Source organism: Topomyia yanbarensis, chromosome 2 (assembly GCF_030247195.1).
Source record: "Topomyia yanbarensis strain Yona2022 chromosome 2, ASM3024719v1, whole genome shotgun sequence".
NCBI classification, from domain to species: Eukaryota; Metazoa; Arthropoda; class Insecta; order Diptera; family Culicidae; genus Topomyia; species Topomyia yanbarensis.
Genome location: NC_080671.1, coordinates 433,199,824 through 433,226,690, shown reverse-complemented (window position 1 = coordinate 433,226,690; position 26,867 = coordinate 433,199,824). Strand labels below are relative to the sequence as shown.

The following is a 26,867-nucleotide window of genomic DNA, read 5'->3' as shown; positions in this document are numbered from 1 at the left end:
GCAAGCGTCGTTGAGAGGTGAGACAGTAGCTATGAGAACCACTAATGGTTGCCCTCAATTAGGAGTTCTATCACCCCCTATGTGGTCTCTGGTAAAGGACGGCCTTCTTAGCGAATTGTAATGTTTGGGAAACGATGTAATAGGCTACGTCGCTGACGACATTGTCTACACTATTAAGGACAAGGATGAGTCTACTATTTCGGGTAGTATTCAAACTGCTTTAAACGTGACATAGCAATTGCGTAAAAAGGAGAACAGGAGAAGAATTTACAAGAAAGGAGATAGTCAGCCACCTATCCTTAATGAAACCACTATCCAATTTGTCACGGAACTAAATGTAATAAGCGCAAACTGCTGTGGAATCGGTATATCTAAAGACTATGGAAAAAAGTTTAAAATCGATAATGGCTTGCCGTAGTCTCTTTGCGGGAAAACATTGGCATCAATCCAAATATAACGCACTGGATTCAAAATACAGTTATTAGACTGCATATGGTTTGATGAGCCAAAGTAAAAAGACATGTATAAAACTAGCAAAGGTTCTTCTCTAGTAATCACAAGTGAAAGCGGCAACAATCAATTGGCTTGGAAGCTATGTTGAACCACTACATGTCCATCCCAAAAAGAGGTACATCTCTTTCGGATTTCACGGGGCATCTCAGGATCTTGGACCTTGTCTCGGAACTGTTGCATGTGAACAAAGTCACCGATAGCAGGCCGATATGACATTTTTTTCTTTTTTTCCAACGGCCTCTGTCCGCAATGAGCACCTACGCCATAGAAATGATTCCACTATATCTGAAGGCAGCTTTCCTATTAGCCAGCTTTTCAATCAACTCATTTCGTTCTATTCCCATGTACCAGCCATAGACGATTTTGGAGTCGAAGTTACATGAGCACAGAGCTGTTTGACAAAATGATTAACTCCTTGTCCCTTAGGTCACTTCTAAGCAGATACTTTCTAGCACAGTTTGCAATTGTATATACCTCGATGTAGAGCCTCGAACCTTGTAGAACCGATAGTAAGGACCAGGTATTATCTCGAATAGAAGATCTGGAAGATCAAAGACTTGCCTAAACGGTACGCTGTCAGTGAATGTGTTTACGTGCAACTGTTCCGAGACAAGGTCCACAACTTCATAGTATCCTACTAAGTGATGCCTCCTTTATAATACAGGCATGTAAAGGAGCTAAGTCTAACATTTTGATACTTCCAGACATGTAATTTAGAACTATCGCTTCATTTTTGGTTTCAAGCCCTATTTTTCCCGATAGGTCTTCGGCAAGCCATTATGCATTTTAAAGCTTTTTTCATTATTTTTTTAGATATGCAGATTCCACAGGTGTTTGTTATCTATTATTACACCAAGGTATATCGCTTCTGCAATAACTTCGATAGTGGGTTCATTAAGGATAAGTGGTTTAAGTTTGACAATCCATATCCTTGTAAATGGAATTACTATGATTTTTTGGGGTTTATGCTAAGTTTCTCCCTTTTGCACCATTGCCGTATCACGTTTAAAGCAGTTTGAATACAGTACGAAATAAAGTAGATTAATTTACCCCTAACAGTGATGACAATGTCGTCTTCGAATCCAAAATCTTCCGGTTCACTCAGGAGTTTATCTTTTACCAGGGACCACAGAAGAGGTGACAGCACTCGCTTTTGAGGACAGCCTCTAGTAGTTCTCATGGTTATAGTCCCGCCTCCCAGTCACGCTGTCACACTCCGGCAACGCAACATTTCAGTATTCTATCCAACAGTGGAACGCTTTATCCCCTTCGATTCAACCGCACGCTAAATAGATTCGAAGGCACTATTGTTGAAGGCATTTTCAACTTTTTTGATAAGATTGTGCAATGCAGTTGTTTTCCCATATTATCAGGCAATTTTTTATAATTCAACACGTATCCTAAGCTACAGCTCTAGCTAAAGCATGGATTGTATAATAAATATAAATATGCCGAAGAAATCATCGCTAAGCGACTCATGCTCTCAAGAAAAATGAGAAAAAGACTCGAATTGATTGCCACCTACCATAAATGAACTACGTAATCTACGTCTAGTGCAGTTTTGCTCTAAAATTTCACTCATAATCATCATAGAAAAGAAACAAAATTCAGTTTGCAACTAAGGTTAAATGTGAACCGAAAATAACTGAATGAATGCACGGCACCGTTTTTCGTTTTCGATTTTTGCCCCATTCTCTGTTCAACCTTAAAATAAATTTTATTATTAGGGACGTATATTGCATATAACATTCTTTCGCCGTTTTACGCTACGAACAGGTCAAATTTAAAGTTCAAACTTCTGCTTATTTCTTAGTTTGCCATTTCCGGCAACGTGAGAATAAATGCTGTCTATTTTCAACCCCGCCACTCACCATGATCGTTGTGCCTGGCCAAATCCTGCTGATCGATGAACAGATCGTGATCCCGATCCAGCTCCCAGAACTTACAGTAGATGACGTAGAAGTGCTCGTAGCTAAAGTACGCCATGATCTGGTTAATGTCCTCCTCTTCCTCCAGCAGCTGTATCACATCGAGCAGATTGGACTTTCGCAGCTCGGGCGTCGAAATTTTCCCCGTCCAACTGCGGTTCACATTGTAGTAGATTCGGGCTATCACGGTGTGCACGTACCGCGAGTGGAATTCTGCCGCCTCCTTGAGGAAGGCCAACCCCGGATGGGTGTCCACCACGTCCTGTATCAACGCGGCAAAATCCTCCGGAAGGATGTACGGACGGGTGCGATCCCCCCGGGACATGATGTACACGAAACGGGACGCTGGATCGTGGCAGAAGGAGGTCATTCTGAAATTGATTGTTTAAAATTTAACGCTAATCGTCTATGTGTGTGACAAAGTTGTTCTTCTCACTGTCGCCAAAAGCTGATGAACTTATCGCCGTTCACGCAGCCGTTGTCGGTCAGGGGTGTGCACATGAAGAGCGGAACTCGCCAATACAGTGGCACTTGGCACATCGTGACAATCATGTGGAACTTATCCCGACTGCACTCGTAGTTGGGAAGGCTATCGAAGACCTGCTCCAGCCGTTGCATTGTTGTCTCGGTCGTGATTGATGGCGGCGGTTTGCCATTGGGGAAGTGGAATCTGTGGAATAGATAGTGAAACGGGTTTTATTATTTTGTATAAATATACATTTTCAGCGCTTTGATTATTGTTTTCAACTTTGGAGGTTACGAAAAAACAACCGCTTGATGAGTCATTCCGAAACGAATGAAAAAAGGCGAACTCGCCTTAAAACGCTGCCAACATGCTGTCGACGGTCATTAGACTCGACATTCATCTACAAATTAAATTATACATTTCTCGTTCTTGTCGAAAGACGACGAGACACGTTCGAAGAGTTTCTTCTCAGCTCTCGAAAATCCTTCCCGTTTTAGCTTCTGATCGGGAGCAGACTGTGTGCATGTATTTGGCGCTGGTCTAGGCTGTAATCCTCGAACCAGAACAAGACCTTGGGTCTCACGTCGGCAAAAAGCGACACATTCCCATTCACCTTCACCACTGGCACTGGTACGGCTACCCGTATGTCGGATAGTAGCCAAAAAGTTTTACTTCATTCATAAAATCTTAACCCATCACAATGGTCGTGTTGTAGGTGTGGTGTAGATGCTCAGCGCTAAACTGAACACGAGGGAAAATGAAACAGCAAAACTTAAAGAGCGGAAAGGCGATCCAATTATTCTAACTAACTAACTCACTAACTAACTAACAAACTGAAAGCACTTGGAATCTAAGCGAAGCGCATCAGATTACAAAGGTGGAAATTCAATATGTTACCCTGCTTGATTGGATTCTATTATGTGAGTGGGTGCTGCCCCCTGGGAAGGCACTTTGATTGGGGATGTTAGAGCCTGCAAAATATCGTTTTCAGTAGGATGGATTGTGGAAGGATGGTTCGATTTGATGTGTTGAAATCATTGCACAGTGGTCCATAGTGCAAATTTAGCTGATTTTTATTTAAGTTGAGCATAAACATAATAACATAGCCTTATAATCTTTTTAGAAAATATATTGTACTAAGAAAAATCCCTTCCCCAATTGGTTCAGCTCTTCGTCATTTCGAATGCCCAGCTACAACTGACGAGTATTTTCGTTTCCATGGGCTGCTTTTTCTGCCAGCTCCAATATTTCGGCGGCGAGATATTCTATTACGACCGTCAACAAGACGGATGCTCCGGCACCGACACGCTTGGTGTAGTAGCCATTTCTCAGCAGACGGTTGATTCGACCGACAGGAAACTGGAGACCAGCACGCAAAGAGCGTGATTTTAGTTTTCCCTTAGCCCTTCCTCCTTTACCGTATCCAGACATAGAGAGCTTTTACTAGGATCTGCTATCTTTTTGGGACTGGGTTGCGATCATGGGCAGTGCAGCCAGCACGAATGTAACATACGAATGATGCCACACTCGCATACGGTTTTGTACTTGATTTAGTTGGCGTTCGAAGTCAAATGGGTTGGCTATCGAATGAAATCAGTTTACTTCCATCGTCAAAAAGGTGAAGCTAAGGAAATATGTTGTCTGTATGCCAATTTGGACCCGTCGGATAAAAAAAAATAATAGTTTACGTAGGAAAAGATTTTCAAATTTAATTCTTGGTTAATGGCTGATAAAGGATAATTTTTGTTTTCCGAAGAGATTTTTGTTTCAATTAACCCCCGTTACTAGTACGGAGCTGTACAAACTAATTATTACAGCCAGTCCACGGAGCCGGCTGAATCCTAATAATCACCTTCTCTCCCGACGTTGAAATGTAGTCTCCGGTCAAGGTTGACTAATAGAGACCGATTGAAGATACAATTGTTTTTCTACAAGATTTGCGGCTCGGTGCATGAAATTGGCGGTAACCAACTAACTTAGGTCAGGTGTTTTAAAACCCGATGTTTCGTTGTATATGATACTTTCTAGCCATCAGAAATGAAAATAATTGGATAGCAGGTAACGACACAAACTGATTCATCCACCAGCCGTGTACAGTTCACAAATATTTCCTTCTCGACAAAAACTTTTACTGTTTCAAAAAAGTTAGCAGCTGAAGTTGTTTTCCAACGTCCATTATTGCCGCTGTACTGAACAGAATGAATAGATGTTTGCACAACCAATTAGAAAATATTCCCAACAATGTCGTAGAGGATACGTGGTTTTACCAACTTTTCTTTTTAGTGTCCTTAAGGAAATTTTTTTCTGCTTAGGGGATAATATAGCATAATTTATGATATCATCAAAATTTATTGATGATTCTGCTTTGTCCTCACTAAATTCAACAAACTAACTTAGTTATTTATTGAACGAAGATAAGCCGTCCCGAGCAAAAATACAGTTTAAGTTTTAAACTGGAAATACAGCATATTTGGCAACACTGTAACCAAAAATTACTGTTTTTTTCTAGATTTCCTAACTCATTTCCTACAATATACATCTAACCGATTGTTTATAGACCACATTAAGCCAAAGATATGAATAAAAGATAATAATTGTTACTTTATTTGTATGGAAAAATATCCATTCACGATTATGATACGCCATAAACATTTTGTCATCAATACACACCTATGACACGTGTGAGTACGACTTTTGTTTACATTTTTATTAAAAACTCGACACATAGTTAACCGATCTTCGTAATATTTGAGAAATTAATCCAGAATAGATAGAAGCATCAATTGTCTTCTCTGAATTGTTTCTACCATTTATAAGTATCAAGATATACAATCATGGCACTTGTCATAAGATAGCACAACAGCGACGATTTATGGTGCAAAGATTACCACGAATTTACAGAAGTAAAGACAGCTTGTTTCTTGTCGGAGAAGGGGAAATCTACGTTTTTGTTCCAATTTTACGTCAGAATCTTCCAGCTGGTTATTGGTTGATTCTGACGATTTGCACCTTTTTGAGGGCGGGCCTAGTCATAGTTGATAAATCGATTGCCTAGCACGCAGCTCACCTGGGTTCGAATCCCAACCCAGCACATAGGATTAAATATTTTCTTAAGAGATTTCTCTAACCCGAAGAGGAGAATGATTTCTCTAACCCGAAGAGGAGAAAGTACTTGCGCCATAGGAAATGTAACTGCAGGGATAGTGAAAGGAAAGTAATGAGTTTTGACAAATAAAATAATTATTGTCAAATGAGTAAAAATGATTGAGTTTTGGTGACTGCAGAAATTTTGTTGCAGTCATTAATGCACAATTTCAGAAGTAGATGGCCATACTCCAAAATGGAGCGTGAAGACATTTCTGAAATCGTACTTTTTCCTGAAAGCAGAAAAACTGTTTCAGTCTTCGGTAAAGCTGTAGAAAGTGTTGTTTTTAGTATTTTAGCTGAAGATACTCACTCTCTAAATTCAACCGTTCATTGGTTTTGTGGAGTTCTACTAGGCAACCACCCAAAAATCAGTTTTTTAAGAATAACTTTTGCCCTATTTGTTTCTCTTAAAAATGTCTTTGGCAATGTTTTATATATAATTAAAACGCATAATTTTGTTGAACATTTTTAGAGGTTATGATGCTTTTTGAAAGAGTTACAGCTCATTCTTTGATAAAATATATCATTTTTCTTAGCGAATTTTCTACAAAAGTTGCAAAAATATGCAGCTGGAATAGTGTTATCTTGAAAGCACTACGAGGAAAACACAGTAAAATAGATACATGATTTCGTCGTCATGTAACTTTTTGTTCATTATGCAATTCAAGCGGGGACGAGTCAGCAAAAGATAACTACATAATTAATATGTTAATATTTATGTATATTAATTCATTTTTCTTCTTTTCCAATATTTAAAATTAAAAGTAATATGAATGCGATAATACTCAAACATTCGCAGCTTTATGCGTTCATAATATACTAGTATACATAGATACAAACCGTTGGTTAAGAAAAATGACTATTTGATAAAAGAAAGAACTACAACTCTTTAAAAAAAATATGATAGCCTTATTACAATATCTAAAACATTGTTGAAGACATTTTAACAGAGAAACCAATACGACAAAAGTTCTTATTAAAGGACTGATTTTCAAGGGGTTATTTAGAAAAACCCAACAAAATAAAAAAGACGTTTGTAAATTAGGAGTAATAGTATGTCAGATAATCACAAAAAACCGATTCAAGTCTGAAAACAAATGATAGAAACTTCAAACACAATATTCCATAGATTGACAATATGTTGATGTGGTTTCTGGAACTAAAAACTAAAACTCAACTTCAACACAGTTGTTTTTGATAATAAATAGTGTTGTGTCCGTCCTTCTGCTCACGAGATAAAACATTCGTTGAAGGTGAAGTTAGTTAAGGTTCATAAGTTTACAGCAGTCACTTTTATTCAGTTTCATCATAAACGCAATTATGAAAATATATCACTATAGTTTAAATCCATCATACTACCTGAAACATCATAAGCCAAAGCAAAGACGGTTGCCCAATCAGTATCGTTATTATATTTAGAGCAGCAAAAAATAGTTATACGGCAAAGACTGTGCATTTTGCTTTCTAGCTTCAATCTAAAAGACCAACAAAAAAGTAGCAAATATACGTACTAATGCTTGTACAAAGAAGCCTGCGCATGATTCTAGACAAATTCCAGACCCACCATCTGTTCGTTGATTTTAAGGCGGCGTACGATTCAGTGAAAAGAAATGAGCTGTGGCAGATTATGCCGCGAACATGGTTTTCCGGCGAAAATGATTATACTGATACGTGTGACACGTTGGATGGTTTAAAATCAATTATTCAGATTACAGATGAGATCTCAACCTCATTTGTGACCGATAGACTGAAGCAAGGCGATGCACGTTCAAATTTGCTGCTCAATATTGCTCTTGTATTTAGAGAGTTGGTATCTTGCGCTGAAATGCTAAAAATAACGTTTTCTACAACTTTCCTGAAGACTCAAATTGTCTATCTGCTTCCAGTAACAAGTTACATTCCAGAAATGCCATTACACTTTATTTTGGAACAAGGCCGTCTACTTCTGAAAATCCGTCTCAATGACTTCAATAACTTGGCTGAAAACACTGAAACACAAAACTTAATGAATTCACCGCAAAATAATTAATTGTGACCACCCAAGTAACAATTGGAGTTTTATAGCACGCTACAAGTGCAATCTAAGTTTTATCAGTGGCTATAAAACTATCATAAAACCACAATTGTTACTAGGGCACTGACGAATTCCACGAAGATCAGTCTGAAAATCTTTAAAATCTTGATCGACCATCTTCGATTCCGACGAAACTTTGCGCGTTAACCCGACATGGAAGACTAAACATTTTCCACGGTCAATTAGATATTTTGACTCAAGGGCAATTTTTTAAAAGGGAATAGAAGTTTTTACATGTGGCATTCTCGAAAAAAAAGTTCACTTCCCGTATTTTTTTTAGGCAAAACTATCTGCGAACGAGTTACAGCGAATGAATACTTATGCACAAATTAAAATATCAACTGAAAACAATTTGGTGTCATTTTTCACAAAATCAAAAATTTAGTTTAAAAATTTAAATTGCAAAAAACCCATTTTATCAATTTTTTTGTTTTTCTTTCGACAAAAACCCCAAGAGAGAAGAAACAGTTTTTTTCTAAAGTTTTTCTAACGATAACTTGATAAATGTTTAAATTTTATTCTAATTTACAGGCAAAACTGTAATTTTATTAGAGAATATGATTTAAGGTGCTATTTCAAATTAAAAAGCATTTAAAAAAAATCTGCCAAAATGCGATTGAAGTCCAGATACTTGGTCTTTGACGCCAATAAAATCAATAAATTCGTGAAATTATGCCCTTTTCAAAAGTTATTTGTGTTTCTCTATCATAAACTAGCAACAATCAAATATTGATCGTTTTATTGGTGTAAAAAATATACTTTTTTTAGTGTATTTGGATCATGGAGAAGCTATTAATAAAAGGTTTTCCTAACACAACGATGTTTTTATAATTTGCAGTACATTTTCTTGCTGGATATGATTTTAAATGCCATTTCAAGTCAAAATGCTCATAACAAAAAAAATCAAAAATGTGGTAGTTTTCGAGATATTATAAATTTTGTTTCAACAAAACAATTATTGTATTTTTACGACCTTTTGATAAGTTATTTGCGTTTCAATTTCCTGTAACTTTTCGTTTTATATCAATGCGATATTTGGAACTATTTGAAAGCCACATGAAAGCAATGAATGCTTATATTTATCCCTTATAGGGTCTGATGATTAAGTTATATTTTTGCCTTTCTCAATAGAAAGGTATTGCAATTGCTCTGAAAACCGACTTTTTAACGGAGGCCCGGAGGGCCGAGTGACATATACCATTCGATTCAGTTCGTCGAGTTCGGCAAATGTCTGTGTGTGTCTATGTATGTGTGTGTATGTATGTGTGTGTATGTGCGTCTGTGTGTGTGTACGCGAACACAATCTCACTCACTTTTCTCAGAGATGGATGAACCGATTTTTACAAACTTAGTCCCAAATGAAAGGTGCAACGTTCCCATAGGCTGCTATTGAATTTCTAATGGATCCGACTTCCGGTTCCGGAATTACAGGGTGATGAGTACGATCACGCAGAAAACGTCGATTTTAAGAAATTCTGCAATGAATGTATAATGGTGAAAATTTTTCCAAAATGTGACCACAACTGCTTCGATTTGTAGTACTAGGTCATTAACAGCCATTCAAAGTCTCTTTGGTCACATTGGCCACCATCATCGGTTCCGGAAGCCCCGGCGGAAGTATCCAAATTCAGAGTAACAGTCACATCGGTTTCTCGGAGATGGCTAGACCGATTCGACTAAACTTGACCTCAAATGAAAGGTATTGCGTCCCCGTAAATGGCTATTAAATTTTATCCCCAACCGACTTCCGGTTCCGGAGTTACGGGTTGTGGCGTGCGATCACATAGCAAATTGTGATTCAAACCGATACCCCGATGGAAGCAAAAAAGGTAAAAATTTCGCTAAAATGTCTCTCAAATAACTTAACTTTGCAGTTCTAGGTCACCGACGGCCAAAAAAACTTTCGTTGACTACATTGACCACCATAGACGGTTCCGGAAGTGCCCGGGAAAAGCGGCCATCTTTCATAACTAGCAAACTCATATCAGTTTCTCGGAAATGGTTGGGCCGATTTTCACAAACTTAGTCCCAAATGATAGCTATATTATCCCCACAGATGTCTGTAACATTTCGCACGGACCGCTTGTATGGTTCCGGAAATATAGACTGAACGGTCCGGTCACACATGAAATTCCCATATAAGCCGGAACTCAAAAATTTTTTCAAAGGGGGGACCCCATGAAATTTCAGAAATCGAATTCGTATTTTTGATGCCAAACATCTTTAAAATCCATGAAACGTCGAGATTTTATGTTATCACGAAATTTTTTTTTTTGGAAATCGACTTTTTGGGACTTTGCCGATTTTGCACCTTTTTGCCTTTCTCAATAGAAAGGTATTGCAATTGCTCTGAAAACCGACTTTTTAACGGAGGTCCAGAGGGCCGAGTGACATATACCATTCGATTCAGTTCGTCGAGTTCGGCAAATGTCTGTGTGTGTGTATGTATGTGTGTATGTATGTGTGTGTGTATGTGTGTGTGTATGTGACCAAAAATGTCACTCATTTTTCTCAGAGATGGCTGAACCGATTTTGACAAACTTAGTCTCAAATGAAAGGTGCAACGTTCCCATAGGCTGCTATTGAATTTCTAATGGATCCGACTTCCGGTTCCGGAATTACAGGGTGATAAGTACGAACACGCAGAAAATGTCGATTTTAATAAATTCTGCAATGAATGTATAATGGTAAATTTTTTTCCAAAATATGACCACAACTGCTTCGATTTGTAGTATTAGGTCACTAACATCCATTCAAAGTCTATTTGGCCACATTGGCCACCATCCTCGGTTCCGGAAGCCCCGGCGGAAGTATCTAAATTCAGAATAACAGTCACATCGGTTTCTCGGAGATAGCTAGACCGATTCGACTAAACTTGGCCTCAAATGAAAGGTATTGCGTCCCCGTAAATGGCTATTTAATTTCATCCCGATCCGACTTCCGGTTCCGGAGTTACAGGTTGTGGCGTGCGATCACATAGCAAATTGTGATTCAAACCGATACTCCGATGAAACCAAAAAAGGTAAAAATTTCGCTAAAATGTCTCTCAAACAACTTAAATTTGCTGTTCTAGGTCACCGACGGCCAACCAAACTTTCGTTGACTACATTGACCACCATAGACGGTTCCGGAGGTGCCCGGGAAAAGCGGCCATCTTTCAAAATTTACGAACTCACATCAGTTTCCCGGAAATGGTTGGGCCGATTTTCACAAACTTAGTCCCAAATGATAGCTATAATATCCCCATAGATGTCTATAAAATTTCGTACTGATCGCTTATATGGGTCCGGAAATATAGACTAAATCGTCCGGTCACATATGAAATTCCCATATAAGCCGGAACTCAAATTTTTTTTCAAAGGGGGGACCTCATGAAATTTCAGAAATCGAATTCGTATTTTTGATGCCAAACATCTTTAAAATGCATGAAACGTCGAGATTTTATGTTATCTCGAAAAAATTTTTTTTTTATAAAAATCGACTTTTCGCACCTTTTTTCAGTTCAATATTACCGTGGCTGTTTTTTCTTTTTCAAAATTTTAGAACTCGAATAATGATATTTTCCTGTATATAGTTGTCATGTGATGTATAATAATAAAATGTAATATATGCATTTTTAATGAATATAAACAACGCACACATTCTCGTGATTCATGATTGAGAAAGGCACAATTGCACCGCTAGGTGGATTAAAATAGGTTTTATAATTTTCGTGTAGCTTTCAAATGATTCATTATATGGCCTTGATGTCAAAATGAATGTTACAGAAAATTTTATGAGCCATTTGGAAAACCTATTGTTCTTAATGGAGAAATGCGACTAACTTATCAAAAGGTCGTAATCAAACGAATTAATTTTATTTATAGGAACAAAATTTAAAATATCGTAAAGATAACTACATTTTTCAAATATTTTGTTAGAAGTATTTTGATTTGAAATGGTATTAAGATCCATATGCAATAAGAAAATTATATTTTTGACTGCAAATAGCATGAATTATAAAAAATATGTTAAGAGTTGTTGTTAGGAGAACTTTTTTATTAAAAATGATTCAAATACATTAAAAAGGTTTTTTACGTTTCTAAAACGATAAATATTTGATTGTTGATAGTTTATGATAGAAAACCGCAAATAACTCATAAAAGGGCATAAAATCATAAGGAATTAACAGTGTTTGTTGGAACAAAATTCCAAATATCTCGACAACTGTCGCATTTCTGTTAAATGCATTTTGATTTAAAATGACATTTAGAATCATATTCTGTAATAAAACAAAAGTTTTGTCAGTCAATTAGTATGAAATAAATAAAGTTATCGTTAGAAAAAAATTCTGATAAGTTCTTCATTACGCAAATAAATTTAAACTGGTTCTTTTTGACATTAAAAATGTCCTACTCCCCTATCGGGGGCTAGGTGTCTTTATGTAATAAGTATCTCTTATGTAACGATTATTTAAGGTTTGCACGCTTATAACCCCGCTATTATTAGGTGGATTTTAATTATTTATTCACCAGGTAACTTGAATATTGGTGAATAATATCTGGGCAATACCCGATCAGAAACACGTAACAGAAATATTTCAAAACTATATCTCGCATTGTTACTTGTTATAAATTTTTGTTATTTTAACTACTAACGAGACCTAATTTAAAACACAATATGATACAAAAATTGTGTTCTGTTATAATCTTGTTATTTCATTCTGATCGGGTAGTCTATAGGAAATCGGTACAATTTATGAAAAAAGTGAAAATTTTCATCAACGAGGCATCTGACAACATGCTTCTGTAGTTATTTCTACAGTACGGGCGGACTCAACTGGATTTACGCCTACAGAAATAGGGTGGTTAGTTGGAGATTATTCCGGGCGAGGAGACAGAGTTATGTTAGAGCAGTTTTACTTATGAGTTGTTTTCAAAAAGTAGCGAGATAATCCATAGCGATTCTTGGTAGTCAACCCAAAAGTAATGCTATCTGACCAAGGCAAAGCACTGATTGGTTTTAATCACAGGTTTGCATTGTTATTTTATATAGATCGAATGCCTTAGGCCGTGTTCAGTAGCGTAGTATTTGAAATGGGAGTTTTAAAGTGGAATTGGAATGGAAACAATCACATTTCCAGCACAGCTTTTTGATTTATTGTTTCGAACAGTTTTGTTTCGAACTGTACAGCTGGAATACGCTGCCGTTCTCATTATTGTATCATTTGAAATACGCTTTGCAACTGTTTTGAATATACGACCTAAGGACACACTCGGGAATGGTTCAGTTCCAAATTAATACCTTTGATAGTTACTAGTTTTTAGTAGTTTTAAATTCATGTTTAAAATTCATGCCATGTTTTAAGCGTTACTGGACTTAAAATTATGTTTCCCCAGTTTATCCAGTCTGAGTGTCTGTTCTGATCAATGTATCTAAAACACAGTTTTAGACGTATTTTAAATTAAGCAACAAATTGAACTGCTGTGCAACAATTTATATTTTGAGCATAAGCATGACGATTAGGGTTGGGAAAACCGGGGATTTTTAAAAAAACCGGTATTTTTGGTATTACTGGAATATGCTGCCGTTCTCATTATTGTATTATTTGAAATAATCTTTGGAACTGTTTTGAATTTACGAACTAAGGACACGCTCGGGAATGGTTCAGTTCTAAATTCATACTTTTGACAGTTACTAGTTGTTTTTGTAGTTTTAAATTCATGTGTAAAATTCATGCCACGTATAAAGCGTTACTGGACTTAAAATTATGTTCCCCCAGTTTATCACAGTTCTAAACGTATTTTAAAATAAGAAAAAAAATAGAACGGCAGTGTATAACAATTTATGTTATGAGCATAAGCATAACACGATTGATGACCATTCAATTCGTAGTTGCTACTCTGTGGTTGACCAGAACTAGCGAAATTGCACAGAGAATCAAAGAATAAGGCAAGGAGTAGCGTTCTATTCTCAGTGTGCGCGTTTCGAGAGTTCAACATTTTTAAGTGTCAGCAACGGCCCCGGCCACGTCCTTATATTCATCGAGGAGGGGAGGAAATTTTAGTGTAACAACCATTGTTATGGAGACTGTTTATACCTTTGCATCTCCACAGCTGCCACGAGAAGGGAGTTTTGTTAGTGGGATGGTTACATAAATCTGGAATCATCAGGATAAGTGATATAATCCACGCAACTCTCATAAATATTATGTGTTAATTGTTCTGGGCAGCCGGCTGCCGAGATTTTTCAGAAGATCAATCGTTTGTTGTATAAATTGGAAATTCGGTGAGCGAAATATGCAATTCAAATTCCGGGCATCCGGCCGTCAGGAGTGTTGCTTATATTTAACTAGCTAATACCCATCGCGCGTTGCTCGTTGAAATATGAGGAAAAGACAATTTGTTCAGAAGCGCCATCTGTCGACCAGATAATCCCCAACCAATAGCACATAAACACGCCCCATACCAAATACCTACTGTGTGCAAATTTTTACTGAAATCGGTTAAGCCGTTTGGGAGTCTATAAATCATATACATACAAACTTTGACTTTTATATAGATAGATAGATAGATAGATAGATAGATAGATAGATAGATAGATAGATAGATAGATAGATAGATAGATAGATAGATAGATAGATAGATAGATAGATAGATAGATAGATAGATAGATAGATAGATAGATAGATAGATAGATAGATAGATAGATAGATAGATAGATAGATAGATAGATAGATAGATAGATAGATAGATAGATAGATAGATAGATAGATAGATAGATAGATAGATAGATAGATAGATAGATAGATAGATAGATAGATAGATAGATAGATAGATAGATAGATAGATAGATAGATAGATAGATAGATAGATAGATAGATAGATAGATAGATAGATAGATAGATAGATAGATAGATAGATAGATAGATAGATAGATAGATAGATAGATAGATAGATAGATAGATAGATAGATAGATAGATAGATAGATAGATAGATAGATAGATAGATAGATAGATAGATAGATAGATAGATAGATAGATAGATAGATAGATAGATAGATAGATAGATAGATAGATAGATAGATAGATAGATAGATAGATAGATAGATAGATAGATAGAAAGATAGATAGATAGATAGATAGATAGATAGATAGATAGATAGATAGATAGATAGATAGATAGATAGATAGATAGATAGATAGATAGATAGATAGATAGATAGATAGATAGATAGATAGATAGATAGATAGATAGATAGATAGATAGATAGATAGATAGATAGATAGATAGATAGATAGATAGATAGATAGATAGATAGATAGATAGATAGATAGATAGATAGATAGATAGATAGATAGATAGATAGATAGATAGATAGATAGATAGATAGATAGATAGATAGATAGATAGATAGATAGATAGATAGATAGATAGATAGATAGATAGATAGATAGATAGATAGATAGATAGATAGATAGATAGATAGATAGATAGATAGATAGATAGATAGATAGATAGATAGATAGATAGATAGATAGATAGATAGATAGATAGATAGATAGATTTAAAAGCTACCATTTTCACCGTTGGAATTTGCAAACGTGCTCTGGTGGGTGCTCCCATCATATGTACAACTTGAAGCCAACGAAGTGAGGCTGTCCAGCGCAGATTCATACGATATGCGTTACGTCAATTGCCTTGGAACGATCCGCTGAACCTGAACCATACGAAGATCGTTGTCGATTATTGGGACTACACACTTTAGAAGATCGTAGACCCGCGTCGTAAACTACCTTCGTGTCTAAGCTTCTTATGGCTGAATATGATGTTCACGATCTTCTATCACAAATTAACCTCTACACACCAACCCGTGTCCTTTGCTCGCGAACACTGCTGCACTCTGAAATGCACAACACTAACTACGCTGCCAACAACGCTGATATTAGAAATGACCCGTCGCTTCAACGATTATAACGACATCTTCGACTTCGTCATTAGTTCCGCGCATGCCACTTTTGGATTTCTTTTTAGCATAGTTCATAAAGACTCAATTATTTAAATACAAATACAAGAGAATGTCGAAATTCGCTCCAAATCTTCTGATTAGGCAGGCGATTTGTAGATGCGCAGAAACGGTTCTCCTATTCAACTCAAATTTATAATAATTTTCAATTTAAATAATGATACATTAGAGACTATTTTCAGACAAGTGAGAACAACTAGTTATTTATCTATTTAAGTATTCAGATTTCTCACAGATCCTATTCTTTTATGAAATTGATACTTTTTGTATCATTAGACAGGCTTATTTTTCTAGGCAATTCTTCTACTAGATCCTTGAAATTATGAAAACTATTTTGTTTGTTGACATGTAAAGGGTGTACAAAAAATACTACTGATTTCTCTACAAATCATAAATAAGAACTAGAGCTGTATTTACCTAGATTAAGCAAACATTATATTTGAGCACACGAAGCTTACAGGTTTCATTCCGGAATTCATGGATTTTTGGATAATGCAAAAGAGATGTTTCAATGAATTAATTTACTGAACCAGCCGGAATTTTATCTACCATAGGACTGTCCACTAATCGAAAGGAAATCCCCTGATTACTGTTTTCTTGTAATTTACGTAAATTTTGTTAAATGTAACCAGAGCTTAAAAAAATTGACATCCCTGCGTAAACTTGAAAGAGAACCGAAATTCAAATCCTGCCCGCCGCGATCAGAGCCACGAAATTTCAAAATAGTTACCATATTTCTGCTTGCATTTACCGAAACCGACATTCAGATTCAACGCCTCCCTCATTCATTCACTTTTCAACTGACTAAAATTTCATGCAGAATCGAATGATTGAGAGGAAATATAAATTCATTCACCAACCAAAGCATTAATTTGTTATTATGTCGACAGTTTGAAGGTAAAAGTTGGCATCTTCTACATTTTCGAGCATAACTGAACTGCATAATACATATCTGATGCACTTTTGCTCAGTGATCCTTCTCAGAGCCAGCATAAAAACAAAATTCACTTTGCTTCTGAAACCGAACACGTCCGAACCTGAATGCGCTGCGTCGGGAGAACGAGTGAAGAGGGAAACGAACCAAACATTTCATTCATCGCAGCGGGCATGAATTGAATTTCGTTTTCTTTCAAGCTCACGCAGAAATGTCAATTTTTTAGGTTCTGGCCGCGATGAATGAAATGTTTGGTTCGTTTCCCTCGTCATTCATTCTCCCGACATTGCGCATTCGGGTTCGCATATGTTCTGAGAGGGATTATTGAGCGAAAATGCACTAGACATAGATTACGCAGCTCACTAATGCAGTTCGACTGTCCACATAATAACAAATGAATGCTTTGGTTGGAGAACGAATTTATGTTTCTACTTTATATATGCACTCAAACATTCGATTCTGCATGAAATTTCAGTCAGTTGGAAAGTTGAATGACCGTGGTGTTGAATCTAAATATCAGTTTCGATAAGCAGAAATAGTTAATTGATTTCGAAATTTCGAAGCTAAAATTAATTAGCTCAATTTTTTTTTCAATCGTCATCAAAATTGGAAAAGATGCATGACTTCTTGAGAAAAGCTGTAATGGTTTTTGATTACAGGTTTGTTTTACCAACATTTAGGAAACAATTTTTTTGTTCCTCCTATTGTTGAATGTTGCGCGGATAACGAAGATGTAATGTGTTTTCGAAAATGCCGTTTTTTTCAAACAGAATTGAGAGGATCAGAGCAAAATGCCGAAAGCACTCGTTCAGAGTGCATAGAAAAGATAGAAGAGGTGCTCTTGAGGCTTCTTAGATACGAATAAAAAACAGATCGTGAGACTGCTATATACTGAAGACATAAAATCGAAATTATTGGACTATTAGATTCAACCAGTCGCAACAGTGTTGCGAACTCGCATGAACGGAACGGTTCCTTGCTTGAAAGTGAAATTAAGTGCCAATGAAAATGATGATGCGTTAAAATGACGCGAAACATTGGTTCTGTTATCTAGTTATATCTATTTCCAACAATAAAAATAATAAAATGAGTTTTACTGGTTGTCCAACAGATCTCACGCAAGCTCTTAACCATTGCACGTAGATACCTGTTTACGAAGCAGGGAAATATTTTTCCTCACCAACTGCGTATAGGGGGTCGTTCATATCTTTTTCGCTATTGAACACTTCCGTGTCATAATCGTGGTTGCTGCCTTTATGTTCGCAAACATGCTTGCTTGTTACCTTTATGATTGTGAATTTCCTCAATGATTGTATATTTTGAGATATTGACGCAGCCTTTGCCAATATTACCTGAACATATGACACATATTTGGTAATTGTTTGTGTTCAGCGGTAAATAAATCGTAATGTGACGTTTTTTCACAGAACTGGAACGTACTAGTTTGCATTTGATATGTGCAAAAAATACTATGTGTAATTGTACTGTCGCATTATGTTTTGTACTGCCTTTCTCCCATATGTGATATGTATCTGCGAGTAAGCGTTATCCGATCTTGTAACCGAACATTAATTCTCTCACCGTCCATTTATATGAAGATCTTAATTACAGCATTGTCACACACAACCTTTAAAATTTAATGGCTTTAAATCATTCAAAATCAATGATTTCGCCTGATCCAATTTGTTAAACGCTATGAGCGCAGAATACCTGAGGTGGTAAAACTCAATAAAGGTGGCTATCGTAAGTATAGCTTCCATTTTCACTTTCAGAAAATGTTCCTCATCACAAATACTCGGTCTTATGCGAATCATAACTAATCGCAGAAGATGGCCGGCGCATAACTTCTTGCTTCTGCGACTCACTCATCTCGACAGATTACTAGCGCATAGTATAGTAGAAGTTTCCTTTGTTCTTCAGACCAGGAACACAATATAAAAGTAACTTTATTTGTCGTTCGCTTCGCACCGGCTGGGACAGAAGCATAAACCACACTGAATTTCATGACCATTGATTTTGGTTGTTGGAAACAGCAATCTTCTAACTTTATCTCAAACCAAATGAGCTACAAGCTAAAGTCGCTGATAATAATGTTTTTGAAATTTATTTTCAAAACATTTCGGGAGGGGCTTTAGCCCCCTACCCCCCTCTAGATACGTGCATGATGAGGGATAGACCACTAGTGAAAAATTGTTTCTAAGCCAGAGGGGTAACTCATCAGTGTTTGCGACCGTGAATAAAAGGTGGAGCTAGTGTTCAGCAAAAAAATGCCGGATCGATATTTTTTTAGGGAATTCCCTCATAGTGACTAACAGACATATAGTCTGTGATAAAAATGTCAAAAATCGCGACAAAGATCCTGAAATCATGAATATAAATCCCGTTAGTCTGACAGAAAAATCCGACTAAAATGACTAAAATAGCACGGTAGCGTTATGATAAATCACAAAAATCGCGAATAAACTCCTGAAATCATGAACATCGTTTGGCTGTGTATTCTCAAACTGAGAACAATCATAACAAAAACTAAGAACAATCGTCACAAAAACTAAACCCGGGGCGAACTAGTTTTTTGGAAGCGCAAAAAGTTTCATGAATACGAGTTTTATTATTCACAATTTCAGGAACTTGGTCACGATTTTTTTTGTTAATCGATCAGTTCACGAAATTCTGATCTTTTGTTCATGAATTTATGAACGGATTTTTTTCGTGCAGTAAGAGGAAAAGTATTAGCTGAGAAAAGAAGCGGGAAAACATTTTTTGAATAAAAGCAGGCTCTTCTGATCACAGGTTCAAGTTTGCTTAATTCCTCTTTGGGCTCTTCTATTAGACGTGAAATAAATTTGGACCAGTCTAATTCGTATAATAATAAGTAGAATATATCAGGTTTGTGAAGCTTGATCGAATAATGTTGGCACCGGCTGTGCCTTGCTATAATACGTTCAAATGACATACATTACACTTCAAAACTGTTATAAATTATAAAAAAGACAGATTTTCAAAATTAATCAATCAAGCTTTAAAGTTGGTTAGAATTATTTTTCCTGTTCAAAGCAAAAAATTCTGACTTTAACGGAGACGCGTGGTTCAGTACCGTGCTGGTCCACCAGCTAAATATATGACCAGATTGTTCATTTGAATGAAACCCATATTTAGATGCTACCAGACGACACACTCGTGCCAAATTCGGATTTACACAAGGGATATAAATTGGCATATAAATGACATTTAGTTAGAATGTCTTGGCTTTAAAGTGTGGAATGCGGAGTCATCTTTCAGCTACAACACACGCACCTGGTCTTAAAAGTGCCGTTGTAGTTTTTTAGTTAAATTTTGACACACGAAAAATTAATTTGTGATACGAAAACATTTTAAGCAAAAATTTAACGAAGACTCGAAGAAATGTGAAAACAATAATAAATCGTGCATCTCCTTCAGTTAAAATAAATCTCATCATTTGGTCGCGCCTAAGAATTTCACGCTTTCTTTTAGGAATACGGTTTAATTTTACCACGCCTGTTTCACCCGCGCAGAAATTTCATTTCAATTCAAATTCACTGATGCGATAAATAAGTAACAAGAGCTGCCAAATATTTTCCGCTCACTTGAACCAGCCCCGAACCAAACCAATGAAATTTAAACCAGCGATTGTTAATCACATATATTACACTTACTGTGGTATGTAGGGAGCTTTCGTTGAGTTCCTCAAGTGCCGCTGCAGCGTCGTATGAATGTTTGGCGGGATTAGTCTGTTGACAGGTTTCGACTGAAATAGAGAAGGGGAAAAAATTTAGAGAACGAAAATATTAAATCTCAATTAGTGAAATGTTTCGTGGCAGATAGATGGTCACTGCCAATCTTTTTCGATTGTATTTGCTGTTTTTGTTGTCGCAGCAAAACACACGTGCTGATAGACGGACGAGCCGTTTCTGTTTAGTAGACTATTTTTTTTCGCATTTCACTTGACTAATTGGCCGAGGTGCTAGAAACATTTGGACAGTTGAAGAACACATCAACATCGGTTTTCCATTTGCTTGAGTGATCGTGAATGTATATGTGTTCTAAAGGAAAACTCAATCTCGTCATTGTAAGAGATTGCGGACACTGCGTGGTGTGTCTGTTAATGATACAAGGCACCTCTATTCGATATTGCTCAATCACAAACAGCGGAAAAACAGTAAATAGATTTCAATAGTAATTAATTATATCTCATTAGTTGCCAGCGTAGCTGCCAAACGCTTTGTTTGAAAACCACCCACTTCCAGCTGGCACATGTTTGAATACTTTGAGCTAGAAAATAACTCAAATTCCCACATCTGCACTCACCCAAATCGAGGGTAACGATACATCCCCCAACGTGCGCGCTGAACCAATTCGAACACAGATTCGGCTGACGTTGACTGGCAGGCGGTTCGTACGCGATAAAACCAATACCAAGCTAATCCGAGCCAGAACAACAAACAAACAGGTAAATTCCGTTGTTTAGGAGCGACAGTTTCTCTGAATCGACCAGCCAACATCCGCCCACTATCAGTTTGGGGAGGGGGGGGGCGAAATTTCCCCCCTTCCTTCACCTATGTGTCATCAATTGGCACACACTGACTAGCTTCATCTTGCTGCTCGTGAAAAATAATCCACAGATAAGTGTTGTGCCGGCCGGCAGCGGTCAGTCACGCGTAACGAACGCCTCCGCCCATCAAATTCCGGACCGTTCCGGGCTTGCTGTCGGTAGCGGACACGCGTAGGTTCGCGTTTGTATGAAGGTAAAATCGTGTCGGTTCGCGAGAAAATTGACAGCCACATGCCGATCCTTGGCAGCTTGTCGGCCGAGCAGAACCGTCCCGTCAGTATCATTATCGTTATGTCGCATTCGAAGCAGCATGACTGATTCTTGCTTATGTTGTTGGGTAAATGTTATTGAAATGGTCTTCGTTAGTGTGCTGTAATTTTCCCTTGAAAAATTCTCAAACCAAAGCTAAACAACGTTGAAATGTTAAAAAAAATACTGTGAGATCCATCTTGTCTGTGGCATCATATGCCTACAGTTAACGGTCGGATAATCTATCAAACTGCTGTCCGCTCCGTAGAGCAGATATACGTATCCACTATTAAATGTGAATTTTTGAATCTATAAATCAACTTTCTCGTAAGTAGACAGGTACAAACGCACTGGCTCTAATTGCCTTGAAACGAATCATTCTCGGACAGCTTCATGTTACTATTTTCACAATAGAACAACTTGACGTTTAAGATGAAACTATAGTTAAAAAAACAAGCTCGCAAATAACATCCTTCTTCCCTGTCAACGATCTTCAAAACTATACAGACAGCACTTTGCATTCCATTCCATTATGTGCACTCGTGCACGACCACCCGCAGGCAAGGTTGCATGTGCTAGTGCTAGTGGACTTCAAACTTGGAGAAATACAAGTTTCTACTGTACCTACAACATTTATTCGCTATGTTTCGCCCCGCTAACACGGCGTGAGCCAAAAAGGCTGGCGAATAATAAATAGGCAAGTTATAGTCCCAGTCATAGCACCAGCACGACAAGCTGCAGGCATGCGACCATCTAAATTCAACACGTCATCAACAACAGCAACAGCAGCAGCAGCAGCCACATGTACCCATTTACATGACCCAGTGCACGAATCTCCAGCTCTCGCAGGGTGCCTATGGCTATTCAGTTCTAGCAGGCAGTAAATATACCAGATTTTTCCCCCGCCAATCATTGTCGCTGTTATTCATCTTCAGTTCGCACGGCGACCCATTACAGAGCCTGTTTTGTGCTTCCCTCGTAAGAGGAAAAGTTATGTAATGACTGATAAAGCCCTGTCAATTTAGAGTTGTGTCGCTCTAAATCAGAAATACTCAGCATCTATTTGGTTTAGAATTAGTATTAGTAGTAGAGTAGTTATTAGTAGAAAAAATTACCGCATGAGTAATAATATTCAAACATGTTCAGTTTTTATTTTTTCAAATAATCAAAAAATATATGTTTGTTCAAGAATGCTAACTGAATCAAAATAAATTCGTAAATAGAACGAAAATAATTAGGGAAACCCGGGACTATTAAGATCGTGCGGGTACTTCAGACCCCCTCGATATCTCAGAAAATTATAAGACTTTCTGACTGTCATACATATTTGTGGAAGCGCCATTCTGAAACATTAATTTTGACAGATGAATCTCATTTTGCAGTTTTTTTTTAGAAAGAAGATACTACTGTTTCATTTTTTCGCCATCCTCAAAACAAAAATCATTATAATGGTAAAACCGTGATTAAAGTAATGAATAAATGTGAACAAATAACAGTTAAGTATTTTGGAAAGATGAGGCTTATGGAATGTTTTTTTGTTTGTGTGAAAACACAGATATTTTTAAGATTGCTTTTGTGCGAAATGAGCGTACGGGGCTATCCGGCCCCCCTCTTCCATCAACCACCATTCAACGGCTTGACAACAATTGCCCTGGGGCCCAGGTCCAACTTGGGGGCCCGCATTTTTACCTGTAAATTGGATGGACAGACGATGGGCGAAAAAATCTGGTATTCATAGTATAGCAATAAAAATAGTAATAGTATTTTTTTTGTATTCACTAACCATATTAACCCATTCATGCACATGTTGTTTATGGACAACAACGTTTTTAAGCAGCTATAGCATTTGGTTTAGGGAAGAATTGCTCCTAAAATCAAGTAAGACTAATAAATGTGATTATTACCTTTCATTTGAGCAGTAAAAGTTAAAAGTATTAGCTCTAAAACTGAAGTTATTACAATTAGCCTGATTGGATTTCGTTGGAGCAGTGCTGCCAGGGACAGTTTACGTTGTCGATGAAAAATTAAATTTTGATATATCTTCGTTATTTTGTAATATTTTTGAAAACTGATAAAACCTATCAATTTAGACCGTCATCAACCACATTTTCCAAGTATTTGGACTATTATAAAAATTCTAGGAAAATTGTAAGAAGCATTGGAAGGTAAAACTTGCGCAGCTTCTAGCACTGCGATGAAAGCACCTGTCGTTATGGAAAAAAGGTTTTTCGTGTTTCTTGGCCCCACCATTTTCAAGGAAAAATAGTTTTAAATCCCTGTATACACAAGAAAAAAGTTGGGCATGAAAGGGTTAAATCACAGACTAACAGACATAACACTATGAGGGAATTCCCACAAAAAACATCGATCCGGCAATTTTCCCAGAACACTAGCTCCACCTTTTTTCCACTGTCCCAAACACATCAGCAAATGATGCTGATGGCTTACCCCTCAGGTTTGGGAACAATTTTTCACTAGTGGTCTATCCCCCATATGCTTGTTCATTAGAGTGGGACATGGTTATATGAAAAAAATAAAATTTCGCTCCGAGTAACTTTTTGGGTCCCATTTGGCTCACAGAACAACTCTGCAAATTTTTAGTTCGATCGGTGAAACTATATTTTTGCGCCCACGGTTTAAAGTTTGCATGGGATTTCGTATGGGGAAAACGTCTTTTACAAATTAATTCTTCCAAGAGTCGCCCGTTACCTTCTAAAAATAAATAGATGTCTGATTTTTATAGGAAATTTGCCAAGGAAACAAAGTCTAGAAGACCACGAAACGATTTGATGCTTGTGGAAAAAATTATTAAGCAAAAACCAATTGATGCCCTGAAGATTAATGAAAATTTTACTTTTCATAGCATCACTGCTGCTGACGGTCGAATTATATACAAAATCATTAACTTCCTCTTATTATGTACAAAAGAAGACTCAATTTATCCCTCAAAACTCTTGCGAAGTGGCCAAACAGTATAGATAAATGATTTAGACACATTAAGAGAAGATCAAAACAAAATTACATATAATTGGACAACCAACAGCAGTGGTGCTAGAAAAAATGAATATTTTATCAATCGTCAGAGCGTCAATTGGTTTCAGCTTAATAACTTTTTTCTCAACCATCAGATCGTTTCGTAGTTTTCGAGACTTTGTTTCTTTGTTAAATTTCCTACAAAAGCCACATAACGGTTTATTTTTAGGAAGCAATGGGCAACCCCTGGAGGAATTATTTTGTGAAAGTTAGTTTTCCCAAAAATATAGTTTCAGGGATCGAGTTAAGAATTTGCACAGATGTTCTAGGACCCAAATGGTACCCAAAAAGTTGCTCGGAGCTGAAATCTATTTTTGTCCCACCCTATTGTTCATATATCAGTGGCGCCATAATTTCAAATATGGTCACAGTCCCAACTACAAATATATTTAAAATGACCGTTAAAGCGGGCGAAGCATTGTTTTCGAGTGTTATTTCTGTTTGTCTGTGGTTAAATGATTAAACGATGAAAACGGGAACAAATTTGAAATTTTGACATTTGTTCAAACTAACGTGCTTTATCTACTTTATGTACGTGGTAAAAAGCGAGTTTTTATTGCTTGAATCGAGGAAATACACTAAGAAATATTAAAAAGTCAACCCAAAGTGTTTTCGATGAAAGCAATAGAGCATCAAACAGGAATGCGAGTGCACGAACGAGCATATCTGTCCTCTTCTGCAAACGCTTCTTTGCTGGTGGTACCGGTTGTTGGCTTGGAGACACTGGGCGCAATTGTTGTTGAGTGAATATTTGTTCCTGTCAGTTCCGCAGATATTGGTTTTGTAGCCGCTTGTGTTTCGCTGCTTATAATTACAGTAGTAGGCGCTGCTTTTACACAAGCTTTTCCGTGGTGCAATGTTTTTTTTTGCAGAATTTGCACATTGGAATCTGGCCTGGGTGCGTGATCAGAGTTGTCTGATTAAATGTCCCATTTTCGGTTGATCTGCATAAAATGGTTCTGTTTGAAGGAATTGGTTAGTTTGCAAACATTCCCACCATAGAAAAAGAGTTAGAGTCATAACTTTTGTAATCACCATGGAAGGAGCGCGGAGAGAAATCGTGTACGCGCACCTTTCTAGAGTGGCTGTCTATATATACAAGGATGCTGTAGTTAAAGTTGCTGCATTCATTGATGTGTTGTATGCTGTTCCGCGAAACGAATGACTTTGTTTGGTTAATTCGAAGAAGTTTCTTGTGGACGAGTTTATGATGACTTTGTTTGCACTTACTTGAAGTCATTTATTTCGCTTATCGTTTTCCGTGATATATTTTAGATCGATCAAGGGGTCATAAGTTAGAAAATTAGCTGTCAGAAGGTACTGGCAAATGAAAGATTGCACATTGATAAGTGATCAAGACACAATCAGACAACTTGAAATTGTTTGGTGCAAGCGGTGGTAGGTAGAAAATGAAGTACAAGATATGTCCTGATATTCTTTTCTGCTTTATCGAAATAAAATTCGGCTGGTATATTTAAACGGACCATTACTAAATTGAACGATAAATGACATGCTATAACTTTTAAAGCATACAAGACAGACACTTGGTGTCTTCAACAAAGTTGTTCGCAAAAGAAAGAGCTATAAATTTGCAGAAGGCATCATCTCAATATAATCACTTAAAAGAAAATTTATGAAAATATCTCACTTGTAGGGGAATTAATCAGTGAAAACATAACGTTTAGAGGCGAATGACCTTAAGGTTAAAACCTCTATAATTGAAATAAAAAAACATAATATTCATATAAAGAGCATATTAAATCCAATAACTTCACCGAAGTTTTGGCGGTAATAGTCAATTTCATGGTTTTGGTCATGGTCATTTCCAGATATTGGGAAACGGCAAGAATCCGTCATTTGTATTTAATGTTAAATGTCTCTTTCGCTAATAGTCCGATTTCAACAAAATATAGTTCGTTCGAAATGTATTCGTATAAGCTTTCTAAAA

At 36.9% G+C, this 26,867-nt stretch overlaps 1 protein-coding gene across 19 annotated transcripts in view; it reads right to left on the bottom strand.

Annotated features, from left to right (window-relative positions):
* Positions 1-26,867, bottom strand: part of LOC131685498 (uncharacterized) — a 238,077-nt gene that overhangs the window by 57,045 nt on the left and 154,165 nt on the right. For all 19 annotated transcript variants that reach the window (XR_009304818.1, XR_009304819.1, XR_009304821.1 and 16 more), the window contains 3 exons: positions 20,742-20,833; positions 2,878-3,111; positions 2,385-2,812 (listed from right to left, as the gene is read on the bottom strand). Coding sequence is in view for 14 of the 19 variants with exons in the window: in XM_058969247.1 (XP_058825230.1) it covers positions 2,385-2,812; positions 2,878-3,111; positions 20,742-20,833 (754 nt within the window). In the remaining 5 variants the exon portion in view is untranslated. The remainder of the gene's footprint in view (positions 1-2,384; positions 2,813-2,877; positions 3,112-20,741; positions 20,834-26,867) is intronic.